The 21,531-nt window shown below is 33.2% G+C and overlaps 1 protein-coding gene across 8 annotated transcripts in view; it reads right to left on the reverse strand.

The window, feature by feature from the left end:
• ADK (adenosine kinase) overlaps window positions 1–21,531 on the reverse strand; it is a 502,280-nt gene that overhangs the window by 237,925 nt on the left and 242,824 nt on the right. For 6 of the 8 annotated variants that reach the window (XR_013824278.1, XR_013824279.1, XM_079900202.1 and 3 more), the window contains exons 5-6: window positions 14,306–14,478; window positions 11,121–11,229 (exon numbers count right to left, since the gene is read on the reverse strand). Coding sequence is in view for 6 of the 8 variants with exons in the window: in XM_079900202.1 (XP_079756328.1) it covers window positions 11,121–11,229; window positions 14,306–14,478 (282 nt within the window). In the remaining 2 variants the exon portion in view is untranslated. Of the gene's footprint in view, window positions 1–11,120; window positions 11,230–14,305; window positions 14,479–18,596; window positions 18,686–21,531 lie in introns of all 8 variants that reach the window. The other 2 variants (XM_079900200.1, XM_079900201.1) reach the window with 1 other exon arrangement.

A 21,531-nucleotide genomic window follows, 5' to 3' on the forward strand; every position in this document is an offset into this window, starting at 1 on the left:
CATCAGTTAAAGACTTTAAGTTTAGCTTTCTCCCCCTGGTGGTAGTATCTGTGTTAACGTTTTAAATAATATTTGGCCTCTTCTAAAGGAAGCACTTGTCTCCTATAGTTCCTCTTTTTTTTTTTTCCCCAAAATGCAATTACAACCATTATATCATTGTAAATTACATGCTGGGGTTATCTCAGTAGGTATCTGTCAAATGTAAAACTTACAGAAGGTTTTCAATGTAATAACGATGTTTTATCATTTTAATTACAAACTCTTTAAAAAACTTCCTAAAGTGTACCAATTGGGGTGGTCTAAATTAACAGTATCTTAGCAGCCCAAGGGTAGTAAAAATAGATTGAACTACCAAATTTCATCATACTTATAGCAGCTGTCTTCCTGCCTCTAGGAAGCTAAGTATTTAACAAAGCAGACAGCTTGGCATTGGCATCTGATTAGCGCTGTGTGTATTGTCAGATAGAATGTGCTTGGCTCTTTTGTTCCAGGGTTTGATTAAAAATCTGGAGAGCAGTGGCATCATGTAACTTTATTCTTAAGGCTTCTGAAAGGTAAATAAACTGTGATGCTTCATCCGGTACTGTACATGAAAGACTGATCAATGATTTTCTGGTAATATATTTTATCAAACCATAGAAAATTTAAATAAAGGAATTCTTTTCTTTTTGATACATATACCAAAGATTTATTGAAGCAGGCAGATCTTAAAATCTTTTTAATTAAATATTTTATATATTAAAAACAGTTTCACAATAGGTTGCTTTGAAGCATATTGAGTCCTATAATTAAAATACTGTTGGTGGGGAGGAAGAATGGTCATTTTAGAGCACATAAGTACAAGATTCTATTCCTAAAATTATCAACAGTATAGATGAAGATTCACAAAAAATTTTCAAATGCATATGAACATCTTATTGAAAAATAACACTTTCTTGTAAGAATAATACTGTTTTGATGCAGATGCCCAAACATTAAACTATAAAAGGGTGACTCTCATTACCTCCTCCCCACAAATTTCTTCGAAAATTAATTACAAATGATTGTGCTTACTGGCAGAGTTCAAAATCAGTAGAGTCCATGCAAACAGTCTACTTCAATGAGAAGTACATTCTTTTACTCTATCAAATCCATCGGAGGTAATCAGACTAGATGTTTTATTCAACAGGGCTGAAGAAAATTGTTCTACAATAGGTTAATTCAAAATGGCAGCATAGAAAATGCATCTGTCAGTGGGGATCAAATTACAGGGCAAGCTCCTCTCAATGCTTAGAAAAACAAGTCTGCAGTTCTACAGATTATGTGCCTGTGTGTGTTTAAAGGGGTGGGAAAGGAGCTAAATATCTGAGCTAACCTCCAATTAAAGTCAATCATAAAAACAGCCAATTTAATGAGTGCGGATTTCTTTGGGTAATTATAACACCAACCACTTTTTTCTCTTTTAAATCTGTAATTCTGCCTTCTTGTTATTGCTTGCTTTGTCATTAATCGCCTCAGGACCTTGATTTCCTAGCAACAGACTGCCACCAAACATTTGGCTCCTGTTCAACATTTCCTTTGTGAAAAATGGCACTGCTGTTGCCGCCTGGGCTGCTGCAGCTAGACTGGCTGTGTAAGTGCTCTAATAATGTATTCTACTGAAAAAAAAAAATCACATGATATGGGGTGCGATGACTGAGCTCAGTTAATTACTGAGCTGGGAAGTTTATCTACAATCTAAAAGCTGTTGAGGAGTAGGGGGATATAAGGATTAAAAAGGTGCTCCTTCCATTATCAATAATTTGCAGGTGAGAATTTACAAAGAAATATTTTATTCTTGAGTTGACAGGTTTCTGTTTAAGTTTATTTAGGAAAGGGTACAAAAGGCCAATGTCCCTCAAATGTTGCTTGACAAATTCTTTCTCCACAAAATAACCCCAAACACACAAAAGAATCACAGAACAGTTTGCTGCAATTTTAAAAAGGAAATTAACCTAGGTATCTGTCAGCTGTTTCTTTTCTACTTAAGGCAAAAATCATGTGTATATGTAAATATACTATGAGATGACAGAATGAGGTTTTCATTCACAATATGAACACTAGACACAATGAAAATAGATTAAGTTATTGTTTTGATATATTGTACACCTAAATAACTATTTTATAACTCAAGACAAGAGAAAAAAGACGCTTATCATTATTTTTGAAATGATTCAATTGGGATTGAAAGAAACCGAACCTCATAATTGGAAACCCAGTGATAAGGTAGACATTTTGTCATATTTTTTTACTTGGTAGATTTATCAAGATTCTCCATTCCTTAGAAATACTACCACTTCCAGTAATGATAGTTACGGAAATTAACATGGCATGTCAGAGATGGTTCGCTGAAAGCTTGCTTTAGTTCTCAGAAATATGGCTTTATAAGATTGGCATGTTTCAGGATTGCTGTCAGGGTATGATAATTTAACATACCCAAGGGTACACTAAGTATTATGGAAGCATCTGTGAAACTAATAAGTCAGTGGACATTCCGATTCTTACCAATGTCTACATACTATATTAAAAAAACTTTCCACGAAGTATAGTCCCAATTTGGCTCATCTGAGGAAGTAAAAATGCTACAGTCTACCTGAAAACATCACAATGACCACCCTGACAGACTGAAATAAAAATGACTTTAGGGAATATTTACAAAGAAGCACTAGCATTATTAGGTCTTTGGTTATACTCAGGTAATGAAAACATACAGATATTTTTAAAAGAGAGCAAATGGTTCAAAGATATTTGAATAATTTTATAGAATTCTGCTCTTCTATCACTGGCACTAAATACATCATTTCACCACTAAGTCTGATTCTCCACTTTAACATATTTTTACAAAAAACAATTCTTGAGTGATATAAGGAAACAAGTATAGAGGCACAACTAGAAAAGTTTTAGAAATCCAGAATGGACATTTTCTAATATGGAACTATAACTGGATTATGTATCATTTAATTCACTATTTACTATAACAGAGGTTCTTGAACTGGGCTCCATTAATTAGCAGAAAGGCTTTTTGAATCTATGAACTACCAAAAATTATATTAAAATTTTATGAGTAAATAAATTTTTCTGGAATGGTTCAAAACTCAGAAAAGATTAAAATCTACTACACTAAGCACATCAATCTACCTCAGAAACGCTAGTCAACATTCTTAAGCAAAATAATATTTTTAAGATTCAATTTAGTTTATTATAGCTGTCAAATGTTAACCTTAAAGGAGCTACATATCTGTAAAAATAATTATTTTTGTAGGATGAGTACAGAATATATGGTGCTTTTTTATTTTATATATGTGCATCTTTCTGAAAAGATTGAACCAAAATATTTTTGGTGGGTTACTATACATTTTATATTTTATTTGATTGTGACAGTTTATGTCATGTCCCTTAAACTTAACAACAATAGTAAAGTTGGTCTTAAATTGTTTATAGAATGAAGAAAGAAATAATACTTTGAAAAATGAATACACAAAATGACTAGTCAGGACAGCAGAGTTAAACAGGGGTGGGAGGTTACACAAAATTTATGTTTGGGCTAAGGGTATTATAGGGAAAGATGGGAGAGAGTTACAGGGAAAAGCGTTCAAGCGTTTATCAAAATTTAAAGAAAAACTTGTGTCAGCAATCTGTATAGAGTACAAGAGGAATGCAATTTGGAAAAGCAGCAATCTATCTTTCAGAATATCTTCAACTATTTAGGATTTGCTAATGTTTCTAATTGTATCAGGACAATGTCAGTGAAAAAGTTAACATGAATATGTCCAAGTGGTAGAGAAAACACATGACAGACACAAGAGGTTAGAGTCAAATGAGCCCTGTTATATAGCTGAGAAACCTGTATTGGTCTGAAGCTGGATAACAGCAAATATGGATTTAATATGCCTGAGTAAGTACTGGAAAGGAAGAAAACTGTTTTCTCATTTTTCATCCCACTTTACCAAATATAATTTTAAAATCTTCATCTACAACATGTCATTCAGCCAAATCAGAAAAAAAAAAATTAAGTGACATTTTAAAGAACTGACCCCAAAACATGGTAACATTGTATCTAGAACAAATAAATGAGAACAAAAGCTCAGAAGACACTCTTTAGAGTACCTGCAAAAGAGAAAGAGGTAATAGGAAGAAAACAAAGACTTATTATGACTTCCACTACATATGTCAAAGAACAAAGATATAAATTCATTATTTGTCTAATTAGGAACAATTATATAATTTATAGCCATAATACCTGAATATCACTGAAACCATTATGAGATGTGGATACAAGATTGAATGCAGGGACCATGGAGAATAACTGCTAATTGGTACAAAGTTTCTTTTTGTGGTGATGTTAAAGTTCTAAAATTATATTACAGTGATGGCTGCAGAACTCCGTGAATATACTAACGATCACTGAATTGTATGCTTTAAACCAGTAAACTTTACAGTATATAAATATCTCAATAAAGCTGCTATAAAGAGATTAAATCCAATTTAATTTATCTAGAAGAATAGAGACAACAGAACATATGGGTTAAATCATATTAAGCTATAAAGATTGTATACAGTAAAATATGTCAGAAAACAGATATACTTCTACAGATACTAGACTATGTCCAATTTATATACAATTTCAAAGATGTGACAACTAGCACATAAAAATGTATACTGTCATCACAATGTCTATAAATTTTCCCTCTCAAAGATGTTTATTAAAGAGATTTAGTAAACATTTTCTCAAGCAATTGCTGAGTGGTCTGAAATACATAAATAAAGTAAACTGAAGTGTAAATATTTCAGTAGATGGTTTGTTAATTCATTTGAGGCTCTATATAAGAACCTACTGCCTTAATAACTAATTGCTATACATACGTTTATTTTCTTACCTTCTAAGGCAATTAGCACGTAGTGTGGTTTCCAACCTCACATAAAATTCCAAGACTGCATTATAATGTCACAAATCCAAAACACAAAAACTTCCAATCTTTATCTTTAGAGCCCAAAACTTCTTTAATCAACACTATCTTACTTTTCTACTATAAGTAAACAGATTATCTGTTTAGCTGAAAATAACCTTACTTTAATATTTCATAGATTCCCTCCTCCTAGTAGAGTTTTATTTTTGACAACTGCTAAAAGTAAGACTTAAGAAAAATTATAGGAATATAGGAGTAAACTGCTCTACTTGGAGAAAATATTTATCTATAAAAATTCAAAGTATTAGTCTAAAAAATCATACTGTTAAGAGTTTAACTTGCCAGAAAAAAATTCTAGACAAACTGAAAATAAGTACAAATAGAATTTCTAAAAATCACATTCTTGTTTGAAAAATTTTCTAGTATGAATCAAAGATTGTCTCTAATAAGGAAGAAGTAAGAACAGTAACCATTTGTGTAACTCACTGGACATCAATAACATAAGGAAAAATTTTTTTAAGTTAAAAATTAAACTCTAATACTAATGCTTAAGAAGCAATACAACTATCAGTCTTTTTCTTTGTCTCTATATTATATCCAAGCTAAAGGATAGACATTTTTACCACATAGTTTTGGGCTTTACTTGAAGGGGTATCAAATTGGTACATAAAACTCTAAATTCCTGCAAGACAAAGATTCATATATATACAACAACCCCCTTATCTGTGGGGAATACGTTCCAAGAACGCCAGTGTATACCTGCAACTGCCAACAGTACTGAACCCTTTATATACTACGTTTTTTTTCATCAGCACTATTCTTGCACTTTGCGGCCATTATGAAGTAAGATAAGGGTTGTTTGAACACAAGCACTGTGATACTGCAACAACTGATCTGATAACTGAGACAGCTACTAAGTGACTAAAGGGCAGGTAGTATACAGTGTGGGGACGCTGGACAAAGGACAGAGCAGGATGGCACAAGATTTCATCAGCCTACTCAGAATGGTGCACAATTTAAACTTATAAAATGTTTATTGCTGGAATTTTCCATTTACTATTTTCAGGTTGAAGTTGATCATGGGTAACTGAAAGCACAAAAAGTAGAACGGCGGATAAGGGTTGGAAGGAGGGGCGGGGGTTGGGTGTACTACTATACTAAATGTCAGGAATTATATACAAACATGTAATGCTCCAGATAGAAGGGAAAAAAACACATTTTTCTTATTTTATTTTTTGAATTTATAAATGTAATAGTTAATGTCACCTATAAGGATATTTTTAAAAATTTTTAAAAAGGCTTAGAAATTCACAATTATTCCCTAATGAAGTCAGTGAAGCAATCCAGAATAGTATAGTCAAAAACCTGAAATAAAAAAATGCAGAAATAAAGCCAAATGATGATCTCTGATTTGACCAATACAATGGGAGTTCCAATACATAAGCGTTCAAAAACTGCATTTAGAACACTGATAAAATGAAAAGTCAGAGGTAGTTCAACCATCCAACTCCTTAACTAATAATCTCAGAAGACTATTATGAAGATTAATAAATTCCAAAAATGCCTTGAATTCATTCATAGCTAAATGCTTTATAAAGAACTGTGACCTATGAAGTCATTATCATTCACAATTAAATAGCTTAAACTTAAAAAAAATCCATTTGTTTACTTATTTTGCCAAAGTACATTCATTATAATAGTACAGCGTTCACAAGATGATATTACAAAGGCTTTTTCTATGGTGTAATAAGGTTTTATGGCAATGAGTTTAAGTAACTGTCCATAAGTGAGCAAAACTTTTCTATTTTCACCTATCCAGATTTTTTTTGGGGGGGGGAGTAGTACAAATCTCATACATATATATTAAATTAATAGGTATCTTTCATTTCCTTGTACATTACTCTAATTTCTATTAGGTCACCATTACAAGACAAATTCATACCCTTTCATTAGAACCTTTCTCAAATTTTTTCATGACAATGTTAGAATACTAGATGATACAATTTTGAACATAATCAAATGTCTTTTAAAATTCCTAATCATGTTATACTGTAGAATATTTTTTAGTAAATGCTATCAAAAGAAAACCAAATCCTAAAAAAACAGCAATTATATTATTTCATTATACATTCATTCTAATTTGTTATTCAATGTTCACTGAAAAACTTCTAATATGAAAATTCCAAATGATCTCATAGACTAGATTTCTTATAATTTATCAACTCATTTTAATGAATTTAGTTATTGCTTTCACATTACTGACAAAGATATTTAATTGTGAATCTAAGTAACAGTTCTACAAAGATAAATTATTACTCATGTAGTCATTAAGAATTTTAGTAGAAAACCCAACCAGGACAAACAAAGTGAGAGATGTAAGACCTAAATAGTTGTTATTGATTACTGCTTGTCCTTTACATGCAAAAACTCCTATTTCTTACCAAATATGGGAACTCTATTCCTTTCCTCCAAGGTTGTACACTTCTCCAAACCATGTTTCCTCCAATTATCCATGATCATACCTCCCGTTATTCCAGAAGCAACTATTAGTAACATTTAAAACTTTACCCTCACAAAAACTGTATTAACCAAAATGGTAAGATTGTAGACTGAAAAGAGATAAAAGCAGTCAGATGGAGTTATAAATTAAAGACAGGGTAAAAGAAGATCTGTAATAAGCCACTGGAACTGGAAAAATCACAGAAAGAAGGAAATATGCATAGGAGTCAAAGGAAAATTCAAACTACTGGTCCCATATTCTCAAACAATTATTGACAAACTATGATTCACTATTCTTCCATTATAGTGCTTAATTTTGAATTAGTAAAAAAGAACACACATTGGGTGACAGTTTATGCAAAGTAAGTCACATGGCACTGGAAGCTTTTGTTAACTTATTTCTTAAATATCTGTTTGATCTCTAAAGTTAAAATTTCTCCCTATGTAAGCCCAAACTTGCAAGCTGATTAGTGTTTTACCATGTATTTAAAACTTGGAACCTTTTTCTCATTAAAAACTCTTTAGAAATAATGCATAAATTTCTGTGCAAAATCCCACTGTATTCACAATGTAGTCCAAAACACTATTAAGGACTGACTGATAATATTAGAAAAATTACTATACATGGATGAAAAGTTATCTACTAGCTAAGAGCTTTTAAATTTATTTTTAAATGATAAAGTGACAGCTAGATAATTTTATAGAATCTAGAACAGTAATTTAGGGAGTTTCTTAGGTTGAATCAACCTTAAGACTGTTCAAATTCAAAGAAAAAGTCAGGCAATCTGGCAGAAATAGTCATCTAAAAAAAAGGAAAAACAAAACCAAACAGGAAATTTCTAATTCCAACCAAGACGAAAAGAATGAGGAATGGATTTAAACAACTTACACAACTATAAAATTGGACAAAATATAGGAAATATCAATTTTGAGAAATTGGACAGTAATCAAATAAGGGACAAGATAAGGTGATCCCTACAATTATTCAAACTTAATTCCTAGAGAGAATTTCCAGATTGCAGTCAGGGCAGAGAGAACCTAAACAGAGTTCAGTAGTCTCCATTCAGGAAAGCCAAGGTAGCTAGCACGTGCAAGGGCAGCATACTGGAAAGGAGAGAGCCATTTGAAGAAAGAGGTACAAAATGAGAACTCAGGATCTGCAGGGCTTTCCCAAGTCTTTAGCATATGTGCATTAGGAAACAACCCAATGCCATGGCAAGAACCAGAAAAAAACACATATGATAGAATTTGCAGACAAGGGCATTGAAACAGGTGTTACAACTATATCCCATAACTTTAGAAATGGCAGACAGCAACACAAGTATGTAAAGCAGACAGAGCAGGAGTAAAAAAAAAAGGCCCAAATGTTTAAACACTGAAAATATAAAAATAAAATGAAAATAACTACAAATATCAAGAGGCAGGATGAAATTAGAGTGCTAATTTTCTCACTTTTCACAGCACATTAATATTGCTTAAAAAAGAAAATATATGGTTTAGAAATTTAATGGCTCCAATTTCCTCATCTTTTTCATAAACCTTTCCTAAATATCATAGTCTTAGAGGGCTAGTGTAAGAAATATTTCATATAAGAGAATAAACAGACATATGCCAATCTGATTATAAAGGTAAAGAGCAACTAAGATTTACGTTTTCAACATGTAATTAGCTATTGGCATAACCAGTAATCCCTAAAAACCTACTAACAAAGAATTCAGTTTAAACATGGAAAAACTGAGTTTATATGCTGTAAGTGGGACACCTGCTATGAAGGTAAAAAAGATGTCAACACTTCATTTAAACCGAAAGAGAATACTGGTATATGCATATTCCATTTCGACTTTTTATTAGGAAAGTTTTTGCTGTGAATTGCAGATTCAATGCATTATGTGACAGAGAAAATGAGGAAGGTTTTGAATTTTCTTAACGCTTGTGACCATTATTAATTCATGGAACAGTGAGAAGAAGAGTTGAGTATGTAGATCTAGTTTATTTTATGTAATGCAGATAGACATCTTACTTATGGAAATGTGTTAGATATATTGAGCTGCTTCTTCAGATCAAGAACCTTTTGTATAAGGAGCTCCCACAATTTCAAGTTGTTGAACCTCTGAAGTTTATGATGATGATGTAAGACGAGTGCTGACACTACAGAACCTGAAAGTGTAGAGAAGCCAACCTGATTTCTTGAAATAAGTAAAGACATACATATCTACTCTATCTAAATTTGCAGTTTTCTTATTAAGACTAGACTGCATGCTCTGAGCTGAAAGGGAATTAAAGATTTAAAAGAAATGCTGAAAGTCTGTGGAAATAATTTTACATTTCAGAAGAAATTTCACAGATTTTGATGAATAAGAAGTATGTTCTTAGTTGTTAGCAGAATAAATATTTGTTGAATGTTCACCAACAATATACAGCATCTACAGCATCCCAGGTATCCAATATGAGTCTACTATTTTCAGAACTATTTAAAAATAGCCAAACTCTGAACAAACTATAGATTTACCTGGCAATGTGAAAGAGCATTCTTTTATGAAACAGCTGAAACAGAAACTAAGAGCTAACAGCTACAATCAGATAGATCAACTGGAATACATTTTGATACTTGTTTCTGGCTGAATATACAAGTCTCAGAAGTAGTTCAATTTTATTAATTTGAACAAAACTGATCACTCTACACTTTATACAAAACTGTACCTGAATAGTTGGTAACATGACCTTCCTCTATATAATCCTCTCAATGTAAGCATTTACTTGACAGTTATAAAGGGGTAGGATTTGCTATACAGAGGAATCAATAACCTTGTAAAGCCTACAGCAGTGCACGTAAACATGCTGTAGGAGACATTAACACTAGACTGAAAGAAATAATTATATTTTCAATAAACATGTTCCTACTGGATAATCAATTTTTTATGCATCTTACCAGCTGTTTCACAGCTCAGGTAGTAAATGGCAGCAGCTGTTATATCAAAACCGTATATGCAAATGAAGTACTTTTAATTTTTCATAGGTATCTACTTAGTATTTGTGATGAGCCACATTTAACTCATATTAAATAAAAACAAGGTATTCATAGGGTGATTAATTCAGGAGAATTTTTAGTACAGTCTTATTTTAGAAATGAATTCTTAACCAATTATTTTTTATGCCAGAAGGCTTAATAATTCAAATTACATGCTGCCCATATTCTGATATTTAAAAGATTTGTCATGATCAATGTTTCTAAAATATTAACTTAAAAGGTGTCATGATAATTACTATGGAATAAATAGTAATTAAGTTTTTTCATCAAATAAGCTCAAACTGTTTGCAGTGAATATTGATATTGCTAATAATATTTCCACACACAATGCATGGCATCATTCACAACAAGTAGCCTAAAAATACAAATTTCCAGAATTACTTCAAAGACCTTATGATTTAATACAGAATTTGATACTTGGTTTAAAAACATCTATGTATAATGTATCTAAAAAGAGGTATATTTGAAGATAAGTAATACAGATCACGCTACCACAGAATGATCATATTTCTGTTCTGTATTTGTAATAGTGAACCTAGCATATGCTTTGAGATGGGTAAAGAATTTACAGGATAATCAGAGACAATTATTTTTAAATGTACCTCAGCTAACAACTATAATTTATAGTGTAAATATGTACCAGAAATTTGAATTAGGCAAATACTTACTGCTATATAATAAACTCTTGCTTTGTCTACCAATATCCAGTTTTTCTCCATATCAAGATGTTTTTCCTTTTTATAACAATTGGCAGCAGCAAGATTAGCTACAAGGGATCTAAAACAACAATAACAAAAATTACATATAGTCAAACTTGTCATATAACTATACAGTTAACTAAAAACATTTTTGTAAAATTTGTTTTAATTTTATTCTTAATTCTTCAAACTGCTGTATACTGATTTTAATAAATGTAAATAAAGTTACTTTTTTTTTTTTTTTTTTTTTTTGCGGTACGCGGGCCTCTCACTGTTGTGGCCTCTCCTGTTGCGGAGCACAGGCTCCGGACGCGCAGGCTGAGCAGCCATGGCTCACGGGCTCAGCTGCTCCGCGGCATGTGGGATCCTCCTGGACCAGGGCACGAACCCGTGTCCCCTGACTCGGCAGGTGACTCTCAACCACTGCGCCACCAGGGAAGCCCATAAAGTTACTTTTGTTCTGAAAACTTTTCAAGATTTCTCTGTTGCCTTTGAGATAAACAAGGACATTAATCCTTGCTCTAAATATCATCTGGTATTTTGAGAAACTGGCATTTAAGCTTCCTTTTGATACTAAAATAATAAAATTATCTACTTTCTACATTTTTAATAGTTCAAAATGCAGTTAAGAAATAGCTACTACGTAGTTACACACAAAAAAATATATATGCAACTAAAAACTTCAGTTTTCAAATATCAACATATTATCCACTGATATTTAATCTAATGCTTTAAAAGCAAGGTATGGGATTAATTTTACAAAACACACATATAAATGTAGACCATATTTACTATGAGGGATTAATTTTATTAATACACTACATTTTACATTACATTACATAAAACCATTACATTTTATGGGCTAGAATAAATTAATATTAGTTTTCATAGTTGAAAACTCCCTGCACTGTTCCAGTTTTGTAGCTGAAAATCTAAGCAGAATATTACATTTAAAATCTTGTTCCAAGTGCCACACAGAGCTTTTTATTATTGTCCAACAATTAAACTTAATACAATAATTATTTATGTTACAGACAAAGAAATAACACTTTTCCCCCTCCTTCTGACCCACAAATTAAAAAAAAAAAACTTGCCAATTTTTCAAATTTTTTTTAGTTAACAGTTGTGGTTAAAAACATCCCACAAATACATCATCTCATCACTTAAGATTTTGGTAATATGGTTAGATTCTCTTTTGAAAAAAATAAATCAATTCTCTTCCAAAACATATTTGTACTCACTCATATGCCATCAGACTAGCTGAAGGATACATTCTGTTTATGCTCAACTAAATTAATGCAAATAAGAGTGATATTCATCAATACATGTATATGCAAAATAACTATATTACAAATTTAAGGATAATTAATTTATAAAAAATATTTTAGTAATCATGACTCTTGCAAAATGTTGACAAAAAAATGGTTACTAAATAAAAGCAAATACTTCTGGTATGAGCTACTAAACTCTATTTTGATAAAAAAAAATACTACTCATGATAGGAAACTAAATAGTTCCTCCAAAAGAAAATACAGGTATTCTTACTATCCAAGTGTATCTATCTGGTTCAGAGTTTGTGGAGAATAAGAACCTGGATTAAGAAGAATATTCCCTTAACCTGAGTTTGGGACACTGGAAGTTAGTGTTCCTAGCTCTATTTAAAACAATCTATCCAAATCTATTAGGTTCCACAATTTGCATAATGAATTAGACAGCGAGGGTTTCCCTCAGTTTCTGACTTCCAATAGCACCTAATTAATACTGATCACCATAACCATTATATGAGTATATAAATTAAGCTGTTGATGGAAGACCTAATATTATCATACCTGTTCTTTAAAATAACAACTTAACATACAAAAACAAATTAGCAATTTTACTGTAGCCGGAGTGGTATCAGAGGCAAAAGTTGACACATTTCTCACTAATGGGAAAACTCTGCACCTGCCTATTAAAGTTGGTTTTTAGAAAAACTGAAAAGGGGAAAGGTCTAAATAAGTATATCTCAATGTTTGAACTGATGGTTTTATTTATTAAAACCTTAAAATCATAAATTTCTCCTACACCCAAAAAATAAAGTTACAGGAAAGTTTGAAAATGGCTTTGGTACCCTAATTGTTTTTGAAAGTTATATTTTAGTTATTTAATGACTACTGCCCAGAATAGTGTCAGGTCTTTAACATACATTTGAGAGGTCAAAGAGTGAGCAAAAACATATGAGGTAAAAAGGAGGAATGGAGCAAGGGGAGGAGAGATAAGGGAGGAAATAAGGAAAAGAAGACAAAGAGACAAATAAGAAAGAAGGGGAAGAAAGGGACATAGGAAATGGTGGAGGACAGACAATATTTTTAGCTATAAGGGATGTAAAGTATCTAGTGAGTCACCATTTTAAAAGAGACCATCTTTGGTGATTCTAACAATATAATAACTAGGAAAATTATTTTTTTTCCTTTCCAAAGGAGAAAAAAGCCCATGCTGATAAGCAGTATGCTAATGATGTTAGCAAAGCATGAATGTACTGAAGATATACCTACATGTAGCTGCAAAAGGCACCAAAAAAAGCAATGCATGGAAAGTTCTGAGAGACACAGTTCAAGTTCACACAAAGAAAAACTTTCTGATAAGTGAAGTTGTATAGAAATGTAAAAGATTGTTTTTTGAGTGGTGCATTACCCATGACGGAAGTTGTTTAGTATGGGCAGATGACTGTTCGCCAGAAATGCTTTAGATGACCTAATTTATATGAGGCTGGATATAATGTAATATTTTATATATTTAAAAAATATATATGTGTATATATGTATTTTAATATTCCAATCTCAGGATATGTTGAAAAGAACATTCAGTTCGGCAAGAACCTAGCTACAAAACACTGAATAAAATGCGCTCCTTTTCTTACCCTAATTATAAAAAGTAGAGGCTGGACTTGATAATCTCAAAATTTTCATTTCATTACGCTTCATGAAGATAACAACAGGTTCAAGAAAGGTAAAAAAAAACTTTTTAAGGAAAAATGATACTAGGAAGAAGAGTTTATTAAACATTAAAATAAATTACAAACATGAGGTCTAAATTCCAAACTCAGATTTGAATTCAGATTTTACCAGTGGTTAAACAGTCAATTAGTACAGTGCTTCCCTTGAAATAACACTGACCTGTTGCCACCAGTGATGCACGCAGCACAAGTTCCTGTTGGCTGCTCATTCTGTTCATAGTAATGAGCATCCACATGGGCTTCGGCAGCTTTTTTCTTCAGGATCTCCCCAAATTTATCTATCCCGATGCATCCAAAAAATGTTGCTGCTTTGTGTGGCTGCTGAATCATCCACTGAAAAAGAGAAACATAAATAATTTTAATGGGTCAGAAAAATGGTACACATAGTTCAGTATTCTGCCAAGGATGGTGGCATAAAAGCGTTGCTTTGTTAGCAGCTGTGGCTGTTAGGAATGGAATTTCAATCCTGTATCACCACTTATGATAACAAATTTGATATAACAACCACATAAAATCTTATTATACTTCCTTCAGGGAAAGAAAGAGAACACAGTGGTTAAGAACTCAAAGTCATACAGACCTTAGGTCAATACTGGCTTGATACAGAAAAATAATACTGAGTCCAATAGAAGTAGTGAAGCATTGTCATTAAAAGCCCAGAATCTATATTGAATACTGTGTGGGTTCAAATCTTGCCTCTGCCACTAATTAGCTGCGCAAGTAAGACCATGTCACTTAACATTTCTAGGCCTCATTATCCGCATATGTAAATGAGGAAAAAAATTATAAATACACCTTATAAAGCTGCTGGGGATTAAATTAGGTAATTTAAGTTAATGTATATGCATTATGGTACCAGGCACAAAGTAGATGATGTATATTAGCTGTGGCTGTCATTAATATTGTACTTCATCTATATATATGTGTGTGTGTATATATACACATATATATATGCTAAACTTACGTTCACGTCTAATAAGTTGTTTTAAAAACAAGTTATTGGACTTCTCCAGTGGCTCAGTGGTTAAGAATCCACCTGCCAATGCAGGGTACACGGGTTCAAGCCCTGGTCTGGGAAGATCCCACATGCTGTGGAGCAACCAAGCCCAAGTGCCACATTACTAAGCCTGTGTTCTACAGGATGCGAGCCACAACTACTGAGCCCGCGCTCTACAACTACAGAAGTCCGCGCGCCTACAGCCCATGCTCCACAACAAGAGAAGCCACCGCAATGAGAAGTCCACGCACTGCAACAAAGAGTAGCCCTCGCTCGCTGAAACTAGAGAAAGCCCTTGCACAGCAATGAAGACCCAACGCAGCCAAAACTAACCAACTAACTAAACAAACAACTTATTCAGAAATAAACAGTATTAAAAATTCTAATTCATTAGTCTCATAAAACTTTAATTTCTTTGCTATAAATTAATCACTGTATTTATTTTAAAATGCATACTTTTCATTCATATGTTATTTTTTATAATTAGGCTCAAATTCCTGAGGTTTCTAATACTTGTATTAGTTATTGTAAACAGCATCTATTTTTTTCTAAGACTTTTCAGCAAAATACTCAATATGCAAAGTCAAAAGATATCAAAATCTTACATTACTTCCAAATATCTGGAGTATAAAAGAAATGCATGTATGCTTAGTGCTAAAGGGATGAGGAAGTAAAAAAAGGTAACAAAGAGAAATCTGTAAGATAAAGATACAGTAACTGATGATCTAGTAGTCCAATTCTACTTCTAGGGATTTATTCTGAAGATACATGTCCACAAATATAAAACAACATATACAGAAGTATTCTTTGAGACATTATTTGTAATGGCAAAATGTTGGAAACAAAATGTCCATGCACAGAAGACTGGTGGAATAAAATATGATAAATCCATTCAATGGAATACAACACAATTTAAAAAAGAACAAGAAAAGCCGTTTGAAATACAACAAATAAATGCAACATGTAATCATTATAGATGCTGGACTGAGAATAAAATCAAACAGCTATAAAAGACTATTAGAATAATCACTGAGATTGGAATATCTATAATATATCAGTAAACAGGATTGTATAAATTCTAAATTTCTCAAATAGAGGGTAAATACTTCAAAATCGTTCAGGGGAAAAATATACATATTTATTTACATAAAGAAAGAAAATGTTGAAATGCTAAAAACTGGTAGATCCAATGGCATTTTTCACAGAACTAGAACATAAAATTTCACAATTTGTACAGAAACACAAAAGACCCCGAACAGCCAAAGCAATCTTGAGAAAGAAAAACGGAACTGGAGGAATCAGGCTCCCTGACTTCAGACTATACTACAAAGATACAGTAATCAAGACAATATGGTACTGGCACAAAAAGAGCAATATAGATCAATGGAACAGGATAGAAGGCCCAGAGATAAACCCATGCACATATGGTCACCTTATCTTTGATAAAGGAGGCAAGAGTATAAAATGGAGAAAAGACAGCCTCCTCAAAGTGGTGCTGGGAAAACGGGACAGCTATATGTAAAAGAATGAAATTAGAACACTCCCTAACACCATACACAAAAATAAACTCAAAATGGATTAAAGACCTGAATGTAAGGCCAGACACTGTAAAACTCTTATAGAAAACATAGGCAGAACACTCTATGACATAAATCACAGCAAGATCCTTTTTGACCCACCTCCTAGAGAAATGGAAATAAAAACAAAAATAAACAAACGGGACCTAATGAAACTTAAAAGCTTTTGCACAGCAAAGGAAACCATAAACAAGATGAAAAGACAACCCTCAGAATGGGAGAAAACATTTGCAAATGAAGCAACTGACAAAGGATTAATCTCCAAAATTTACAAGCAGCTCATGCAGTTCAGTATCAAAAAAACAAACCACCCAATCCATAAATGGGCAGAAGACCTAAATAGACATTTCTCCAAAGAAGATATACAGATTGCCAACAAACACATGAAAGGATGCTCAATATCACTAACCATCAGAGAAATGCAAATCAAAACTACAATGAGGTATCACCTCACACCAGTCAGAATGGCCATCATCAAAAAATCTACAAACAATAAATGCTGGAGAGGGTGTGGAGAAAAGGGAACCCTCTTGCACTGTTGGTGGGAATGTAAACTGATTCAGCCACTATGGAGAACAGTATGGAGGTTCCTTAAAAAACTAAAAGTAGAACTACCATACGACCCAGCAATCCCACTACTGGGCATATACCATGAGAAAATCGTAATTCAAAAAGAGTCATGTACCACTATGTCCACTGCAGCTCTATTTACAATAGCCAGGACATGGAAGCAACCTAAGTGTCCATCATCGGACGAATGGATAAAGAAGATGTGGCACATATATACAATGGAATATTACTCAACCATAAAAAGAAACGAAATTGAGTTATTTGTAGTAAGGTGGATGGACCTAGAGTCTGTCATACAGAGTGAAGTAAGTCAGAAAGAGAAAAACAAATACCGTATGCTAACACATATATATGGAATCTTTAAACAACAACAAAAAATGGTTCTGAAGAACCCAGGGGCAGGACAGGAATAAAAACGCAGACGTAGAGAACGGACTTGAGGACACGGGGAGGGGGAAGTGTAAGCTGGGATGAAGGGACAGTGGCATGGACATATGTATACTACCAAATGTAAAATAGATAGCTAGTGGGAAGCAGCTGCATAGCACCGGGAGATCAGCTCAGTGCTTTGTGACCACCTAGAGGGGTGGGATAGGGAGGATGGGAGGGAGACGCAAGAGGGAGGATATATGGGGATATATGATATGTATAGCTGATTCACTTTGTTATAAAGCAGAAACTAACACACCATTGTAAAGCAATTATACTACAATAAAGATGTTAAAAAATAAAAAAAATAAAATGAAAATTGGTACATCTATGACAGGTATACAGAAGTTCCTTTAACTATTTTTTATACTTCTATGTAAGTTAGAAAATTTTCAAAATTAAAAGATGGGTTAAAGATATTGTAATGAAATCAAACATTCCATTTAAAAATAACAATAATTTAAAATTAGCTTATTCAGTCTTTAATATTATCAATTTTTTAAAATAAGTCCATCACATGAAGCAGTTAATATCTTAAAATGCATCAATATCCATACCTAATAGATTTTAAATCCTTTAAACCATGCTTAGGTAAATAATACATTTAACAGCAGAAAATACCTGTATGTTGTTCTATAATTTACTTTTATTCATGTAGAAGCATGGTTAAATTATGAACCATGTCTGTTTTAGGTAGTAAAATAAAAAAAGGCAAAGTCAACAGCAAATTTTACTATGATTTTTTAAATAACTTAAAATGCCATCAAAATAAAAGGAATCATCAGTGAAAGTGAAGTTATTATAATGTAACTCAGCCTAACTATAATCAAAGTTCACATATTCAAACTAGTGTGAAAAAAAGGGCTATATCAACTCACTATCAGGCTTAAATATGACTTCCAACCCTTCCATAAGCAGGATTTAAATGAATTGAAATGTTTCATTTACAAATCGCTACTACTTGAACCTGCAAAACAAAAAATTGGACAAATAATAGAACTATTCAGCAGGTTGTTATAATTCCACTATTGAGTATTTCATCACAGGAAACTGGCTAACATTCTGGAAATATCTGATTATCAGCATACTAACAAAATGACACCTTTACTCTTGATCAGTGATTTCCACTCAAAAGTTAGTCAATCTAAAATGAAAGTTTAGTAAGCCAAAGCAGACACACAAAAGAAATAGAAGCAATGTTCACTGTTCAAAGTACTCAGTAATCTAGCTGAATAAATCAAGATGTTATAATCAAGAAAGTTGAAAAAGATTAAAAATACAAATTTTTAAAAAGTTTATAAATAATTTGTTTTTTAATTTTTTTAAATTTTATTTTATTATTATTTTTTATACAGCAGGTTCTTATTAGTTATCTATTTTATACATATTAGTGTATATATATCAATCCAATCGCCCAATTCATCCCCCCCCCGCCACTTTCCCCTCTTGGGGTCCATACCTTTGTTCTCTACATCTGTGTCAGTACTTCTGCCCTGCAAACCAGCTCATCTGTACCATCTTTCTAGGTTCCACATATATGCGTTAATATACAACATTTGTTTTTCTCTTTCTGACTTACTTCACCCTGTATTACAGTCTAGAGATCCATCCACGTCTCTACAAATGACCCAATTTCATTCTTTTTTTAGGGCTGAGTAATATGCCATTGCATATACATACCACATCTTCTTTATCCATTTGTCTGTTGATGGGCATTTAGGTTGCTTCTGTGACTTGGCTATTATAAAGAGTGCTACCATGAACACTGGGGAGCATGTCTTTTTGAATTATGGCTTTCTCTGGGTATATGCCCAGGTGAATTACCATATGCCCATAGTAGGGTCATATGGTAATTCTATTTTTAGTTTTTTAAGAAACCTCCATACTGTCCTCCATAGGGGCTGTATCAATTCATATTCCCACCAATAGTGCAAGAGGGTTCCCTTTTTTTAAAAAAATCTTTATTGGAGTATAATTGCTTTACAATGTTGTGTTAGTTTCTGCTTTTTCACAAAGTGAATCAGCTATACATATACATATATCCCCATATCTCCTCCCTCTTGCATCTCCCTCACACCCTCCCTATCCCACCCCTCTAGGTGGTCACAAAGCACCGAGCTGATCTCCCTGTGCTATGTGGCTGCTTCCCACTAGCTAGCTATTTTACATTTGGTAGTGTATATATGTCCATGCCACTCTCTTACTTCGTAACAGGGTTCCCTTTTCTCCACACCCTCTCCAGCATTTGTTGTTTGTAGATTTTCTGATGATGCCCATTCTGATCAGTGTGAGGTGATACCTCATGTAGTTTTTTTTTGTTGTTTTTTTGTTTGTTTGTTTTGCGGTATGCGGGCCTCTCACTGTTGTGGTCTCTCCCATTGCGGAGCACAGGCCCCGGATGCGCAGGCTCAGCGGCCATGGCTCACAGGCCCAGCTGCTCCGCGGCGTGTGGGATCTTCCTGGACCGGTGCACGAATCCGTGTCCCCTGCATCAGCAGGTGGACTCTCAAGCAGTGTGCCACCAGGGAAGCCTCCTCATGTAGTTTTGATTTGCATTTCTCTAAGTAATGTTGAGCAGCTTTCATGTGCCTCTTGGCCATCCGTATGTCTTCTTTGGAGAAATGTCTATTTAGGTCTTTTGCCCATTTTTGGATTGGGTTGTTTTTTTTAATACTGAGCTGCATGAGCTGTTTATGTATTTTGGATATTAAACCTTTGTCCATTGACTCATTTGCAAATATTTTCTCCTATTCTGAGGGTTGTCTTCTTGTCTTGTTTATAGTTTCCTTTGCTGCGCAAAAGCTTTTAAGTTTCATTAGGTCCCATTTATTTTTTTTTCCATTTCTCTAGGAGGTGGGTCAAAAAGGATCTTGCTGTGATTTATGTCAAAGAGTGGTCTTCCTATGTTTTCCTTGAAGAGTTTTATAGTGTCTGGTCTTACATTTAGGTCTTTAATCCATTTTGAGTTTATTTTTGTGTATGGTGTTAGGGAGTGTTCTAATTTCATCCTTTTACATATAGCTGTCCAGTTTTCCCAGCACCACTTATTGAAGAGACTGGCTTTTCTCCATTGTATATCCTTGCCTCCTTTGTTATAGATTAGTTGATCATAGGTGCGTGGGTTTATCTATGGGCTTTCTATCCTGTTCCAGTGAACTATACTTCTGTTTTTGTGCCATTACCATACTATCTTGTTTACTGTAACTTTGTAGTACAGTCTGAAGTCAGGGAGTCTGATTCCTCCAGCTCCATTTTTTTCCCTCAAGATTGCTTTGGCTACTCGGAGTCTTTTGTGTCTCTATACAAATTTTAAGGTTTATTGTTCTAGTTCTGTAAAAAATGTCATTGGTTAATTTGATACGGATTGTGTTGAATCTGTAGATTGCTTTGGGTAGTATAGTCATTGTCACAATATTGATTTTTCCAATCCAAGAACATAGTGTATCTCTCCATCTGTTTGTGTTAACTTTGATTTCTTTCATCAGTGTCTTACAGCTTTCTGAGTATACGCAATCAGAGAAGAAAAAGAAATAGAGGAATACAAATTGGAAAAGAAGAAGTAAAACTGTCACTGTTTGCAGATGACATGATACTATACAGAGATATTCCTAAAGATGCCACCAGAAAACTACTAGAGCTAATCAATGAACTTGGTAAAGTTACAGGATACAAAATTAATGCACAGAAATCTCTTGCATTCCTGTACACTAACAAGGAAAGATCAGAAAGAGAAATTAAGGGAACAATCCCATTCACCACTGCAACAAAAAGAATAAAATACCTAGGAATAAACCTACCTAAGGAGGTATAACT

This window comes from Stenella coeruleoalba (assembly GCF_951394435.1).
Source record: "Stenella coeruleoalba genome assembly, chromosome: 16".
NCBI classification, from domain to species: Eukaryota; Metazoa; Chordata; class Mammalia; order Artiodactyla; family Delphinidae; genus Stenella; species Stenella coeruleoalba.